The 18201-nt window shown below is 31.7% G+C and overlaps 1 protein-coding gene across 7 annotated transcripts in view; it reads right to left on the bottom strand.

The window, feature by feature from the left end:
- LOC143069298 (calpain-9-like) overlaps positions 1–18201 on the bottom strand; it is a 128958-nt gene that overhangs the window by 10380 nt on the left and 100377 nt on the right. For all 7 annotated transcript variants that reach the window (XM_076243862.1, XM_076243861.1, XM_076243864.1 and 4 more), the window contains 4 exons: positions 16247–16382; positions 5794–5852; positions 5307–5375; positions 4431–4509 (listed from right to left, as the gene is read on the bottom strand). In XM_076243862.1, the coding sequence (XP_076099977.1) occupies positions 4431–4509; positions 5307–5375; positions 5794–5852; positions 16247–16382 (343 nt within the window). The remainder of the gene's footprint in view (positions 1–4430; positions 4510–5306; positions 5376–5793; positions 5853–16246; positions 16383–18201) is intronic.

Below are 18201 nucleotides of genomic sequence, written 5' to 3'. Positions count from 1 at the left end.
GAACCCTGAACGGTTGGGGCAAGTATGGACACAACATTCAAGCTGGATTCAGCTCTAAATTTGGATTGTGATTAAATAGTTGACACAGCATAGGTTTCTGACACAGAATGAATGTGGTCTAATGAACTTTAAAAGCTTGTTTTGCCTTTGAGCAATTCACTATGCTGTTGAATATTAATCCTCTCAAAAAAATGTTTGAAGAAATTTTCTCTTTATTTATGAAATCTGAAATGAGAAAAATTTAACCCCCCACCCCCATTTGTTTTCACATCCCCCTTTCCCTTTTTCCAAAACTGATCTCATTTCAAATTTCTAATGGAGTTTGCAACAATAACTACTCATTTAAATACATCATAAAATATTAAAATGTAAAATAAAGTGCTTGTTATCACTGAATGGTAAAGATTGTTTTAATTTATCAGTTCGTAGAAAAAGTGAATATACATTGTATATTGTATAAAACAATGATTTAAGTTGATTCAACTACTATTCTGGACAAAGAAAGATAACTCCAATTGAAATATTAATTATATATCTGTATTGTATAAAACAAAGATCGAAGTTGATTCAATTACTATTCTGGACAAAGAAAGATAACTCCAATTGAAATTGCAATTAGATATTTCTTGCTATTGCGCAATACTGAGTGTTTGGAAATATTTGCTATTGCACAATACTGTGCAATTAAAGATTTCTTGCTATTGTGCAATACTGTGCAATTGAAAATTTCTTGCTATTGCACAATACTATGCAATTGAAGATTTCTTGCTATTGGTGAATACTGTGCAATTGAAAATTTCTTGCTATTGCACAAAACTTAATATAATAATTTTGGATCCTGATTTGAACCAACTTGAAAACTGGGCCCATAATCAAAAATCTAAGTACATGTTTAGATTCAGAATATCAAAAAAACCCAAAAATTCAATTTTTGTTAAAATCAAACTTAGTTTAATTTTGGACCCTTTGGACTTTAATGTAAACCAATTTGATAACGGGACCAAAAATTAAGAATCTACATACACAGTTAGATTTGGCATATCAAAGAACCCCAATTATTCAATTTTTGATGAAATCAAACAAAGTTTAATTTTGGACCTCGATTTGGACCAACTTGAAAACTGGGCCAATAATAAAAAATCTAAGTACATTTTTAGATTCAGCATATCAAAGAACCCCAAGGATTGAATTTTTGTTAAAATCAAACTAAGTTTAATTTTGGACCCTTTGGACTTTAATGTAGACCAATTTGAAAACGGGACCAAAAATTAAGAATCTACATACACAGTTAGATTCGGCATATCAAAGAACCCCAATAATTCAATTTTTGATGAAATCAAACAAAGTTCAATTTTGGACCCTTTGGGCCCCTTATTCCTAAACTGTTGGGACCAAAACTCCCAAAATCAAACCCAACCTTCCCTTTATGGTCATAAACCTTGTGTTTAAATTTCATAGATTTCTATTTACTTATACTAAAGTTATTGTGCGAAAACCAAGAATAATGCTTATTTGGGCCCTTTTTTGGCCCCTAATTCCTAAACTGTTGGAACCAAAACTCCCAAAATCAATCCCAACCTTCCTTTTGTGGTCATAAACCTTGTGTTAAAATTTCATAAATTTCTATTTACTTAAACTAAAGTTATAGTGCGAAAACCAAGAAAATGCTTATTTGGGCCCTTTTTGGCCCCTAATTCCTAAAATATTGGGACCAAAACTCCCAAAATCAATCCCAACCTTCCTTTTGTGGTCATATACCTTGTGTTAAAATTTCATTGACTTCTATTGGCTTTTACTAAAGTAAGAGTGCGAAAACTAAAAGTATTCGGACCACGACGACGACGCCAACGTGATAGCAATATACGAAGAAAAATTAAAATTTTTGCGGTCGTATAAAAACAGTATATTGGCATATAACATAGAAGTCTTCAATGCAATATAACGAACCTGTCAACTGACCCATATTCTGCGGGTGTGACACGAGATTTTCACAATTCTGAGGGATCACCCGGAACACCCGCCGGGTCATTGAAATAACCCAGGAATTCCGAAAATGACCCGATTTCACCCGTATTTCTTAGCCTTGAGATTGATTTCATAAGTAATATTCCTTTGAAATACAGGCAAATTCGTAATTCTTCCATGAACAGGAAGTTCATCTAACTGTCAAATTAAGTGACCCATTAAGTGCATGGCTTCACTTGACAGCTTTGGTGTCAAACACACTGTTAATAACACCAATTACCTTAGCTTTAGGTAGTAAAGGTTTACAAACTGAACTAGAGTTACTTCCCCTTATTTTTCACCATTCAAAATTATTCCTTATATTTACGTTTTACGGGTGAAAAAGATTAAATCATGAAAAATGTAAAATTCAAATACATATTGAAAAATAACTTTTCATTATTTTTATACCTTTATACAATTTTAAAAAAAAAGTTGAAAATTATTTTTTACATTTATACTTCCTTTAACTGTATTACTATATTTTATTATATTCTAATTTCCTTGTTAAAGGGAAAATCATAAATAAATTGTACCGACCGTGCAAGGGCTGTATAGCCAGTCAAGGTCGTTAAAAACTTCCATATATAAAGGTAAAATATTATGGTTAAAGGCTACATAGTCAATAGTCTCTTAGTCTTAAGAATTACATTAAATTCTAGTGTTTGATGATTGTAGTATTTTTCTCATAAAGTAAAGCACATAGGACTGAGTTACACAAATTTATAAAAATCTTTAAAAGTGCAATGGAATAATATTTAATAAGATTTAAAATGACTTAACAAAGTGAACATGCATTGATGTTTCGGTATCTTTGATATACATTACAAGAAAATGTACCATAAATACTGAAATTCAGCTCGAAAAAGTTCGTACGCGTTATGACCTGAGATTTGATTCTTCAATGCAGGTCATGACCTGCATTTTCATCGTGATTCGTCACAAGTTGACAGGTATGAATATAAGGAAAGTGATAAATGATTATGGGTTTTAGTAATTCTATGGCTGATTTCCAAATTTTATAGTAGTTTGAAAGAAGGTAATTTTCTTGGGGTATATTGCTCATAGTTAGATTCTGTTGAACACAGTAAGGAATCCATACTAAATTATACAAAGATGTATGCAAAAGTTGTTCAAATGGTGCTTAATATGGTGGATAATGATTATTACCTTTTTATTGTTTAGAATATTCACAAGATGATCATATTGATAAATGTTTAGGAGACTTGATTTCCTTATTTTTTTCATAAAATGACACCCTTTAACATTTAAGGAATATTTAGTCACATGTTAGGATTTTCATGTTGTCACTTGTTCACTTATTATGTGTTATAACATTTTTTATTGCGCTCAACCCTTCCACCGAAACCTAACTCTATAAAAAAGCTGCAATGCTAGGGTATCATTTGTGATTTCAATTGCAACCAATTTTAACAAGAGTAAAACATCCTATATGCAAAAACAGTATTTGATTTTTATCCATAGCTTAGATAGTAAAAATGTTATCATAAAATGATATATGCCTCAGGGAACAGTTAGTATCTCAGGGACAAATTTTATGTTTTCATCAGATTTTATTAAGTATTATTTGTTACATCAATAGATATAAACAATTCACCAAAGTTTCATGGACATTGGTGAAAGCCTTTTTGAGTTATTGTCCGAAGTGTTAAAAATCCCCCTTTTTTTATGAATAAAGCCCCATAAATCCAAAACTTAAAATCTGAAATTTATAAAAATTGAAAGGGAGCTTACATCAATAGATATAAACAATTCACCAAAGTTTCATGGACATTGGTGAAAGCATTTTTGAGTTATTGTCCAAAGTGTTAAAAATCCCCCTTTTTTTTATGAATAAAGCCCCATTAATCCAAAACTGAAAATCTGAAATTTATAAAAATTGAAAGGGAGCTTACATCAATAGATATAAACAATTCAACAAAGCTTCATGGACATTGGTGAAAGCCTTTTTGAGTTATTGTCCGAAGTGTTGAAAATCCCCCCTTTTTTATGAATAAAGCCCCATAAATCCAAAACTTAAAATCTGAAAATAAAAAAAAAACGAAAGGGAGCTTACATCAATAGATATAAACAATTCACTCAAGTTTCATGGAAATTGGTGAAAGTGTTTTTGAGTTATTGTCCGAAGTGTGGACGACGGACGGACAACGGTATACCATAATACGTCCCATCTAAAAGACGGGCGTATAAAAAAGACACTAGGTACAGATCTGAGAGTACCATGCTTTTTTTTTTTTTTATTAATCCAACAAGGTTTTTTTCAACAACAGCCACAATTGATTCCTTGAAAAAGATCTTTGTATAACATCAACTGATGAAGGATTGACAATTAAAGCTTACTGGATCTTTTTGATCAGATGCATTATAAAATTTTGTAATTTAAAAATCCCTTTTAATTAATTTACCACTAGCATGTAAGGCAGATCTTAATTCATAGGAGCTGAGTCTTCCACTGCTGTCTTTGTCAAACTCTTTAAATACACCCTGAAAAGATAAATAAAATGCTTTAACAAAATATATCATGAAGGCAAAAGCAACAAAAATAACCAGTACTTTAACAACAGCTCTGTTGTCTATAAAATTAAACGCAAGGTTATTATTAAGAGATCAGTGATATGACAACTCTTTAATTTCTAGTGAGAACATGCCTAACTCAAGACTGATATTGATAATACAGCTGAATGCAGATTATTACGAAAGTATACAAATAGACAGGTGTGGGTCAGTAAAAAAAAAAAATCTAAAAGATATGTACACATAATGCCTCTGTTTCCTACGGTAGGGGCGTCAATAGTTGATCAGCACTGATTTTTAACTTCATCATTAGATTAAAATTTAGAAAAAGATATTGTATGTGAGACACTTTCAATGCAATTTTTAACATAATCAATATTTTCAGAACTCTTTAAAAAAAAAAGTAGATTGCCACTAACTTCAAACTTCTCCAGGAAATTGCTAACACAAACCTTTTATATTAATATGACCTATTGCTTGTAGTTTAAGAATAACAGACCAAAACACAAAAACTTAACAATGAGCAATTAACCATGAAAATGAGGTCACGGTCAAATAAAACCTACAAAACTGACATGTACATCATAAAATATTTGCATACACCAAATATAGTTGAGCTTACTGTGACAAAAATCTGGCAAGAATTCTACATGTAAAAGCACTTACCATACTGAACAGATGCTTGGTATAAATTTCTATGTTTCTCTGGAAAGTGTTGCAAGGAGGACAAACATTTATTGATGTCTAAAAAATAATTACAAACATACCTTCCATTTTCTGAGATCTGTCCAAAGTGTCTTGAATTCATCAAATCCTAGTTTTCCAGATAAATCACCCTTCAGTTTGTCAAGGAAAAATAGAAAGACTTGCGGCCCCACTGACCCTCCATTATTCCCTAAGCATCTAGTAAGTATCATCTATTTAGAATTAAAATTATTTGATATGATATTCTTTAGTAATGTTTACTTGTACATGTGTTTTAAGCTTATTCCTAAACTATTGGGACCATAACCCCCAAAATCAATTCCAACCTTCCTTCTGGGGTATTGAACCCTTTGGTAAAATTTCTTAGAGATCAATACACTTCCAACTAAAGTTATTGTCTGGAAACCAACTGTGTCTTCAGACAAGTCTGGACTATGATGACATCAATGGATTATACTCGCTCGTATAAAAATCTACCTGGTTCGACATTCACTTAAAAGTAAGTATAATATTATATGATATTCATTTTGGTGTCTTAGGAAAGGATACATCGTGCATGGCTACCATACTGCGGCAAGCATCAACACCAAATCCATCAAAGTCAAATTCTGAAAAAGTGTGAATCAAAAGCTAAAACAATTGGCAGTGAAAACTATGACTCAAAATCCTGCTTTAATCTTCATTTATAAACACTATGAATACTTTAAATTTCTATATTCAAATGGCGTATTAAAAAATATTGAATTATAGCAACATATGAAATATAAATTTTGTTTGAATGATATATATATGGTTAAGTAGGAAGTTGATTATACAGTAACCGACTAACTAGTATGATAATGCAAATAAGCCAATTTATTGACAATAACCCATATTAGTAAGTATGATATAACAATGTGTTACTAAACCTGGTGAACATGACACAAGTTGCTGGAATATCAATCAGCAAGTAAACTTACAAAATCATGAGAACACTATTGGTATACCCTGTTTAAAATTAATGTATTTCCATCATCAGAAATATGTAATTGATTGATTGATTGATTGTTGCAAGCTTAATGTCTAGTAACAATTTATTATTGAAGAAATAACTGCTAAAATACAGAAAAGTATGAAATAATTTAAAATTTAAAATTAGATAAAATATGCAAAGTCTTGGAAAAGTGTCATTGGTATGAGCTGTCTTCTAAACAATTGTTCAAGAGTGATGATGCTTGATCAAAATTATTTGTATTACTCCTATCTACTGTTAAATATGGTTAAAACAAAAGCATTCAAATATTGTCATCTTTAGAAATCTGAATTAATTATGTCTACATTTATTTCTTTGAAAAAAAAAAGTAAAATCACAAAAATATTGAACTTAGAGGGAAATCAATTTGTAAAGTCCATAATCACATGGCAAAATCAAATAACAAAACGCATAAAAAACGAATGGACAAGAACTGTCATATTGAAAGCACTGATTTGATTGATTGATTCGTGATAGCTTTTTGCAGCATCACTGATTTGAAGATGGCTGTATAAATGGAAACAAACTTGTGTTGAAAGATTTTAAACATCAAAATATTATGTTTTTATGTTTGCATACATACAGCAAACAAATGTGATTAATATGTGCAAAAGCCACTAAATTATATAAAATGAATAAAAAAATAATTAAAATCTGAGTGTAGACCATATCTAATATTTCACATCATGTAAATAATGAATGGAAAGTAATTTTTTGAAAGCTGCTTGGCTACAGGTGTAAGATTTAAGGAATAAATTCATATTTGTTTTTAATGATGCACAATTCATATAGAAAATCAGTATGGGAAAAGAAATCTTGCTGATAAGAATGTTTCTAATGCATTTTTAAAAATTCTTTTATGATTACAACTTAAAAATATAGGTTCTACCAAACCTTGTGTCTTGCCTGTGAGAATTGTTGTGATTGTAAAAGTGTAATTTTGACTGTAAAAAGTGAGTCCATATATCAGTATAAAATAGAATCAGAAAGAAAAAAAACTCAATCTTCATACTATTTCTAGAAGATTAGCTTAATATGTCCAAGTTTCATTATAATCCATGAAGGTTAACTAATTTATCATTTAAACTAGAGGCTCTAAAGAGCCTGTGTCGCTCACCTTGGTCTATGTGAATATTAAACAAAGGACACAAATGGATTCATGACAAAATTGTATTTTGGTGATGGTGATGTGTTTGAAGTTCTTACTTTACTGAACGTTCTTGCTTCTTACAATTATATCTATAATGAACTTTGCCCATTAGTAACAGAGAAAAATATTTGGTAAAAATTTACATAAATTTACCAAATTAATGAAAATTGTTAAAAATTGACTATAAAGGGCAATAACTCCTTAAGGGGTCAATTGACCATTTAGGTCATGTTGACTTATTTGTAGATGTTACTTTGATGAACATTATCGCTGTTTACAGTTTATCGCTATCTATAATAGTATTCAAGATAATAACCAAAAACAGCAAAATTTCTTTAAAAATTACCAATTGGAGGGCAACAACCCAACAACCGGTTGTCCAATTCATTTGAATATTTCAGCGCAGATATATATTGACTTGATTAACAATTTAACTCCTTATCAGATTTCCTCTAAATGATTTGGTTTCAGAGTTATAAGCAAAAAACTACATTTTACCCCTGTTCTATTTTTAGCCATGGTGGCCATCTTGGTTGGATGGCCAGGTCATCGGACACATTTTTCAAACAAGGTACCTCAAAGATGATTGTGGCCAAGTTTGAATTAATTTGGCCCAATAGTTTCAGAGGAGAAGATTTTTGTAAAAGATAACTAAGATTTACGAAAAATGGTTAAAAATTGACTATAAAGGGCAATAACTCCTAAAGGGGTCAACTGACCATTTGGGTCATGTTGACTTATTTGTAAATCTTACTTTGATGAACATTATTGCTGTTTACAGTTTATCTCTATCTATCTATAATAATATTCAAGATGATAACCAAAAACAGCAAAATTTCCCAAAATTACCAATTCAGGGGCAGCAACCCAACATAGGGTTGACCGATTCATCTGAAAATTTCAGGGCAGATAGATCTTGACCTGATAAACATTTTTACCCATGTCAGATTTCCTCTAAATGTTTTGGTTTTTGAGTTATAAGCCAAAAACTGCATTTTACCCCTATGTTCTATTTTTAGCCGTGGTGGCCATCTTGGTTGGTTGACCGGGTCACGCCACATATTTTTAAAACTAGATACCCCAAAGATGATTGTGGCCAAGTTTGGATTAATTTGGCCCAGTAGTTTCAGAGGAGAAGATTTTTGTAAAAGATTACTTAGATTTATGAACTAGAGGCTCTAAAGAGCCTGTGTCGCTCACCTTGGTCTTGTGCATATTAAACAATGGACACGGATAAATTCATGACATAATTGTGTTTTCGTGATAGTGATGTGTTTGTAGATCTTACTTTACTGAACATTCTTATTGCTACAATTATCTCTATCTATAATGAACTTGGCCCAGTACAGTGGAAAATATTTTCTAAAAATTAACAAAAATTTATGAAAAATGTTAAAAATTAACTATAAAGGGCAATAACTCCTAAAGGGGTCAATTGACTATTTTGGTCATGTAAACTTATTTGTAGATCTTATTTTGCTGAAAGTTATTGCTGTATACAGTTTATCTCTATCTATAATAATATTCAAGATAATAACAAAAAACAGCAAAATTTCCTTAAAATTACCAATTCAGGACAGTAACCTAACAACGGGTTGTCCGATCCATGTGAAAACATCAGGGCAGATAGATCTTGACCTGATAAACAATTAAACCCTGCCAGATTTTCTCTTAATGCTTCGGTTTTTGAGTTATAAGCCAAAAACTGCATTTTACCCCTATGTTCTATTATTAGCTGTGGCAGCCATTTTGGTTGATTGGCCAGATCACGCCACAAATTTTTTAAACAAGTTATCTCAATGATGACTGTGGCCAAGTTTAGTTTAATTTGGCCCAGTAGTTTCAGAGAAGAAGATTTTTGTAAAAGATTACTAAGATTTACGAAAAAATGGTTAAGAATTGACTATAAAGGGCAATAACTCCTTCAGGGGTCAACTGACCATTTTGGTCATGCTGACTTATTTGTAAATCTTACTTTGCTGAACATTATTGCTGTGTACAGTTTATCTCTATCTATAATAATATTCAAAATAATAACCAAAAACAGCAAAATTTCCTTAAAATTACCAATTCAGGGGCAGAAACCCAACAACAGGTTGTCCGATTCATCTGAAAATTTCAGGACGGATAGATCTTGCCCTGATAAACACTTTTATCGCTGTCAGATTTGCTCTAAATGCTTTGGTTTTTGAGTTACAAACCAAAAACTGCATTTTACCCCTATGTTCTATTTTTAGCCATGGCGGCCATCTTGGTTGGTTGGCCGGGTCATGCCACACATTTTTAAAACTAGAAATCCCAAAGATGATTGTGGCAAAGTTTGGATTAATTTGGCCCAGTAGTTTCAGAGGAGAAGATTTTTGTAAAAGATTACTAAGATTTACGAAAAAATGGTTAAGAATTGACTATAAAGGTCAATAACTCCTAAAGGGGTCAACTGACCATTTTGGTCATGTTGACTTATTTGTAAATCTTACTTTGCTGAACATTATTGCTGTTTACAGTTTATCTCTATCTATAATAATATTCAAAATAATAGCCAAAAACAGCAAAAATTACCTAAAATGACCAGTTCAGGGCAGCAATCCAATAACGGGTTGTCGGATTCACGCCACACATTTTTTAAACTAGATACCCCAATGATGATTGTGGCCAAGTTTGGTTCAATTTGGCCTAGTAGTTTCAGAGGAGAAGATTTTTGTAAAAGTTAACGACGACGGACGACGAGGACGCCGACGCCGGACGCCAAGTGATGAGAAAAGCTCACTTGGCCCTGTGGGCCAGGTGAGCTAAAAGATGTAATCCCAGAATGTCTGCAAAAACACTAAGTGTCTTTGATACTACCAGTGTAAAAATGTTGACTGCAAAAAGTGTCCATTAATCAGTAAAACAGGGGTGTACATGCTAAATTGTCTGGCCTGCTGTACTTAAAATCAAGTCTTTAATAAGGGTTTACTACAAATATCATATACACTAAACATTTTCAATGAGCCATGAAAATGAGGTCAAGGTCAAATTAACCATGCCAGACAGACATGAACAACTTTCAAACATTCAAACACCTTATATAGTGGTCCTTATACTTAAAGTACCTGTAAAACAGATCAAACCGCAAAAGATTAAAACTGACAAATGAACCATGAAAATGAGGTTAAGGTTTTATGAAACCTGCCAGAATAAACATTCACCTGAGGGTCATTCAATAAATAAATATAGTTGAAATGTTCCTTATTCATGTTATAGTATCTGAGATATAGACTAAACCATAATAAATAGGCAATTTCCAATAAACCTTGAAAATGATGTCATGGGCACACCTTACAATCTTTTTATACACCAAATATAAAGGCCACTGAGATATAGATCACAAACCACAAAAATTAATATAAAACTGAGGAACAGGTGAGATGAAACCAGCAAGTCTGACATGCACACCTTACAAACATTCCATACATCAACTATAGTTGACCTACTACTTCTAGTTTCTGTGTAACAGAGTTGACCACATAAACTAAACCTTGATCTCTTAAATCCATGAAATAAGGTGAAAATCAGGGGAAGTTCGGGAACACTGTCTGACAGACAAGTAGACCTAGCAAAGAACTATACCAAATATAGTTTACTTTTAATTAGAATAGGTAAGTATTTCACATTACAAATATACTATATTGTCTTTTCAACTGTCACTGAACCATAAAAATGAAGTCAAGAACAACGGATATGTGACAGACGGTAACTTTGTAACATAAGGTGTCTCCATACACACATATACATTTTGGGCACAATACTGTGCAAATTTTTAATGGCCACCTAGCCATACTTTTAGAGTTTTTGCATTTACAAAATCTATTTTTCAAAACTTCCAAAATAAATGAGCCTTTTGTGAAATAATATATGCATTTACATAATCTGCACAACAACCACAAAATTTCATTTCTGATAATTTCCTTGTCAACTTGCGATACAGTGTATATTAAAGGTGTAATACCACCAATCAAACTTTTCCCCTTACTTAACATGCATACAAGATTTAGTAACAATGTCTCCTCAAGTTTACAAAATTATAGAAACCCCAAATAAAAGCTTTGAAATACCCAAGACATATGTTTATGACACAGAAATGTTTTACTGCAATAAAATGTAGGATTAATTACCTACAACTGTCGAATTCAAGGGAATATTTTTTTTGACCAATTTTTGTATACAACCGGATTTGACCTACCATGATTTAGTGGTATTACACCTAAAATTGTCACATAACTTGTCATATCAATTTGATTCTAATTTCAATATATTAAAGTCCTCAAGTGTATGTGGCTCAGGTGATATAGCATACTTAACATTAGACTTACCTGTGTTTCTCCTCCTAAATCTAAGTTTAAAACTGTCATTGTTCATAAAATTAAAATATAATTTTTATTTGGTTGCTTAGCTATTCTGTCAGCTGCAAATCATACTACAGGTAACATTCCCATGATGTCATAAACAGAAATGGTCTACACCCAATAATATTGAATATAATGAAATCAAATTTGAAAATATATAATAATTATATACATTTGTGCTGTGATATTTCTTACCCATGTAGCCCTCTGGTGACAAAGAAAAAGTAATGAAGAAAATAAGAGGATCCATTAGATGTAGAAAGTCTTAATTGAAACAGTGTCAATTAATAAGATCTTGTAGATGTAAAGTATTAGCCTACATTCAATGGAACTATAAATGTCAATACCAGTGATTGAAATGTGTATGTGCATTAGGTGTGATAGCCTGAATGGTATGAAGGGTGTGTCATCATGAATTCCTGGAAAAATAAACTCTGAATCATTCTTTTTTGGATATTGGGTCCAGATAAGTGTAAATCAAGACCAAATCCAGACATTCTGAAAGCTGTTTGTTCACCTCTCTATTCTGCTTTACCAAATTTTATAGAACCTTCCATCGGAACCACATAAAAAGAAATGGTCATAATGAGATGAAAAAATACCAATTGAATATTTTTATGAGTGAGAATACAGAAACTAGAGGCTTTTAAAGAGCTGAGTTCTTATGGCTACGTCAATGTGAACAATTATAATTCTAGGGTTCTTTTTATTAAGTCTTACCACTTTTCTGTGGAAAGACCTATTGTATTTGTATTTGAAGAAATTCTCTTTTTAATTTCTGAAATCTAAAATGAGAAAAATTGAACTTTCCTTTATTTCAAAAATGATCTCAATTCAAATACTAATGGAGTTTGCAACAATAACTACCCATTTAAATACATAATAAAATATCAAAATATAAAATGTCATAAAGTCATGGTTAAAATTAATATTAATTAATAGTAACTTCTTAAGAAATAAATGGGGAATGTGTCCAAAGGGACACACACGATGCCCCCTCTAGCATATAACGTTATAAAGGGACATAACTTTAGAACTGTAAAAGCGAAGCTGCCAAAAATTGAACTTAAACTGAGTTTAGAGTGAGTTTAGAGGTAATAAGCTGTACATGTACAAAAAAATTGTACAAATTATAATTTGTAATTTGTACAAAAAGTACCTGTACAAATTACAATTTGTACAATATTTGAAGAAAATTCACTTATAACTTGTACAATAATTCATAATATGGATTTTGATGAAAAAAACATTGATATACACCATTGGTACATGTATTAAATGACTAAACAGTACATCTTATTTACAAAATATAAAATTGTTCTTTATGATTCGTTTGGGCAGTAGATTGAATTCTGGCATCAGAAATTGCATCATTTGACCTTCACATTTATCTCTTCTTAAACACTTTGCAACAGCTAACTACTTTGGGGTCAATTATTTTAATAAGTTGGTAAAGCTCTATATCCTAGAATTTATTTTTTACACTCTTTTACATGTTCAGTCATTTACTCAATTGATGTAATAGTGTAAACATGGATATGGCATTGTTGATCACAAGGAGAAAATTCCGAGAAATTTGTGCAAAACATTATAAACCTAACAGGGAATGATAGACAAAAGAAGAAGTATGTGTACCCCAAGGACAAGCATAATGGGTTGACCGTTTCATAGTTAAATTGGGAACGATACTGATATTGAAACACCAATCATTCTTGCAAGGAAGTGTGCACTGTGTGGACAATAGACCCAAGACTAATATCTTACCAAGAAAACAACCAGTGACTATCATAACTTGTTGTTTGGGGTTTATGTCATTATACATGTTATACTTATTCCTCAGTATGATCTACTTATTCCTCAGTATGATCGTGTTCAAACCTGTCTTTGATATATTTAAGGCGTAATTGTTGAATCTGGAGATTTTGATTACCAAATCAGAAAAACTGTATAAATTTGAACAGGATATTTATGTCTCATAGTTAAATTCAAGCTATAAAAGACACATTTTATTCACAGTAACTGTTCTCGGGCTTCAACTTTCGCTATGTATCGCAGTTAACCAGCCTTTAAAGAATAGGTTGTCAGGGGTTTCTTTCATGTAAATGCATAGGCGGGTACTTTTAATTGTAAAAATGTGAAAGTCAAAAGATATTGTGCTGCATTCCTGATGCCATCTCAAACGAAAGATACAGAATTAATAATTTAGTATTTGATAAATATGGTGAATAGTGTGGTCATTAATTAGCAATTCTGTTGTGTATATCAATGCCTTTTTCACCAAAATATATATTATAAAATATTAAAAGTTATAAGTGAATTTTCATCAAATTTTGTACAAATTGTAATTTGTACAGGCACTTTTTGTACAATTTGTACAAAGTCAAAATACAAATTATAATTTGTACAATTTTTTTGTACAAATTATAATTTGTACAAAATGATAACTTGTTCACATTATATACACATTTCATTAAATTTAGTTAAGACAAACTTAAGTTAAGAGAACAGAAACTAAAAAAATCTTCAATTTTTCCACTTGTAAAGTGGCATAACTCGAGAATGGTAATCAAAGTGCTTGTAATCACTGAATGGTAAAGATTGCTTTAATTCATCAGTTGGTAGTGAAGTGAATATTGCATTGTATATTGTATATATAGCATTGACTTGTATATATAAGCCTTTGGGCCCCTAATTCCTAAACCTTAGGGACCATAACCCCCAAAATCAATCACAAGCTTCCTTTTGTGGTTATAAACATTGTGTTAAAATTTTATTGATTTCTATTTACTTATACTAAAGTTGTCCTGACACAAGATAAATGCTTGTTTTGGGTCCCTAATTCCTAAACCTTAGGGACCATAACCCCCATAATCAATCCCAAGCTTCCTTTTGTGGTTATAAACATGTTAAAATTTTATTGATTTCTATTTACTTATACTAAAGTTGTCCTGACACTAGACAAATGCTTGTTTTGGGCCCCCAATTCCTAAACCTTAGGGACCATAACCCCCATAATCAATCCCAAGCTTCCTTTTGTGGTTATAAACATTGTGTAAAATTTTTTATTGATTTCTATTTATTTATACTAAAGTTATTATCCGGAAACCATCCGTCTTTGGACGACGCTGACGACAACGACGTGATACCAATATATAGTCGTATAAAAATTGCTCGTTATATTCTTCTCATGATTTGTTCTAATTTGACCGAAGCAATATGAAAACTCCATATAAGAGTTATTTCCCCTTATGCCTTTGATATAAGTGATATGCATTTCTATCTTGTAAACCATAAGTGATAGAGACCTAACATTTTTAGATTTGAGGTCCTTGATCCAAAAATAAGAAAATTATGTCAAGGTTAGAGGTCATGCTCGGACTCGGACTTCTCTTGAACTGAATTTTAATGTGCGTATTGTTATGCGTTTACTTTTCTACATTGGCTAGAGGTATAGGGGGAGGGTTGAGATCTCACAAACATGTTTAACCCCGCCACATTTTTGTGCCTGTCCCAAGTCAGGAGCCTCTGGCCTTTGTTAGTCTTGTAATATTTTAATTTTAGTTTCTTGTGTACAATTTGGAAATTAGTATGGCGTTCATTATCACTGAACTAGTATATATTTGTTTAGGGGCCAGTTGAAGGACGCCTCCGGGTGCGGGAATTTCTCGCTACATTGAAGACCTGTTGGTGACCTTCTGCTGTTGTTTTTTTTCTATGGTCGGGTTGTTGTCTCTTTGGCACATTTCCCATTTCCATTCTCAATTTTATCATATTTCAAATTTTGATTTTGGCTTATTTTCAAAAACCGTGTAAGATATCAACAACATATTTTTCAGAAATGTAAGTTGCGACATGTCATAACACATAAGTTTTGGTTTAAAGGGTACACTAACATTAAATTGGAGTTTTCTCCCCTCCTTTATCAAAAATTAGGCATATGGAGATATAACTCATTAACTTTATATAATTTTGACCTAAGGTCTTTTGATTTGAAGCCCTTAGTTTATGACCTGGAATTGAATTCAAGGTCATAGGTAAATTTGGTGTTCAAGATTTTGACTTCTACTTTTACCTCATATGTATACATGATAAAGCCATGGGACTTTTTGCAATACATTATAAGCCACTAGACCATGGAAAAGCCAACCAGAAGTGACCTGGTGTAAACCGGAAGTAGCTTTTTTTTGTACTTATTTTATGTAAAAGTATATTGATCAATATATTTTTGGAATCAGCATCAAGTAAACTATCAAATAAAACCGGAAGTGTCATATATTAAACTGCAAGTAACAATGTATCTCCCTTGTTTAGAAATTAGTGTACAATAAGCTATCATTTTATGAATCCCTTTAAATAAGATATTCAGCATTTAATATCAAAATCAATTTTCCTTCCTTTAATTGACATTATAATCATGTCCCTGTCAAATAGCATCTTAATCATTAATGTACCCACCTTTTTTAAACACTGCATTTAGAATGTCCCTTAGCTCAAATGCATCAATTTCCATATCATCTCCTGAAACTCTTTTGAAACTTCTCTTTAAAGCATCCTCTTGTTCTACTTCTTCTTCTGTTGGAGGCTTTTCCTCCTGTTACAAAAAATAAATGAAATCTTCATTGAAACTGGACTCAGGGCAATTTATAACAAAATGCTAAAAATAAAATCTAACTGAGATATTAATAAACTCAGTTCAGAAATTACCACTCTGATGAAGTATGCTATAGAAATTTAATGTTTCATTCAACTACAAGTTGAGATTTAGCTTTTTTCTAAATTCATGCAATTTGAATCACTTTTGATTACAAGAGACTATAAGTTCATACTGTACTAAAAGTAACAGGTGAAAATAAAAATGACTAAAGTTATCAGTTATTTAAATGCAAAATTTGTAATTAACTTCTCTATTCAACAACATTTTTTAAAACTTCTCTATTCAACAAAATTCATAAAAAGTTATCTATTCAACAAAACTCTGGATTGTACCTAATGCAGGCAACTTGCACAGCATACAACATGCAAATCATGACTTGCTAAAATAATAAGTCCTAAACAAGTCACTTAAGGCAGTATGAGAGTCTTCTGCCATCTTGGATTTTTAAATAGCAGATGACAATAGATCTAGATTTTCAAATAGGTCAGCCTTTTTATATTAGATGCACCCAATAATAATTTTTTTTTACAAAATTTGTCTATTTTATGTTAAAGTCTTATGAAACCAGTGAGTGGTGAAAAATAATGTTTATCCAGTTCTTAAATCAATGCATGTATATATCATAAACTTAGTCGTCTGTGCACGATTTTATCATTTTTTACGCAAATATATCGTATAATCGTCATTTTTTTTTTCTCTCTGTCTGTTATGATTTAACTAATATGGCTGCTCATTAAATGCTGTGTTTTGAAGCCGAAGTTTACCGATTGTCACCTTATAGTAAACAAATAACACAAGAGTGCACACGCTGAAATGTCTCGCCTTCTATACTAATCATTGATATTATGTTGATAGTCCTAAGTATAAAGCTAAGCTTTATTGCAACTGTCACATAAACTTAACATTAACCAAGATAACTAAACAAAGACCAATGAACCTTGAAAAAGAGGTCCAGGTCAGATGAACCATGCCAGGCAGACAGGTACAGCTAACAATGCTTCTATACAACATATATAGTTGACACATTACTTATAGTTTAAGAAAAATAGACCAAAACACAAAAACTTAACACTGTGCAATGAACCGTGAAAATGAGGTCATGGTTAAATAAAACCTGCTCGACTGACATAAAGATCATAAAATATTTCCATACACCAAATATAGTTGACCTATGGCATATATAGCATTAGATAAAAAGACCAAAACTCAAAAACTTAACTTTGACCACTGAACCATGAAAATGAGGTCAAGGTCACATGACATCTGCCCGCTAGACATGTACACTTAACAATCATTCCATACAACAAATATAGTAGACCTATTGCATATGGTATGAGAAAAACAGACCAAAACACAAAAATTTAACTATAACCACTGAACCATGAAAATGAGGTCAAGGTCAGATGACACCTGCCAGTTGGACATGTACACCTTACAGTCCTTCCATACACCGAATATACTAGCCCTATTGCTTATAGTATCTGAGATATGGACTTGACCACCAAAACTTAACCTTGTTCACTGATCCATGAAATGAGGTCGAGGTCAAGTGAAAATTGTCTGACAGACACGAGGACCTTGCAAGGTACGCACATATCAAATATAGTTATCCTATTACTTATAATAAGAGAGAATTCAACATTACAAAAAATTTGAACTTTTTTTTCAAGTGGTCACTGAACCATGAAAATGAGGTCAAGGACATTGGACATGTGACTGACGGAAACTTCGTAACATGAAGCATCTATATACAAAG

Source organism: Mytilus galloprovincialis, chromosome 3 (assembly GCF_965363235.1).
Source record: "Mytilus galloprovincialis chromosome 3, xbMytGall1.hap1.1, whole genome shotgun sequence".
Taxonomy (NCBI): domain Eukaryota; kingdom Metazoa; phylum Mollusca; class Bivalvia; order Mytilida; family Mytilidae; genus Mytilus; species Mytilus galloprovincialis.
This window is presented reverse-complemented; position numbering and strand designations above follow the sequence as displayed.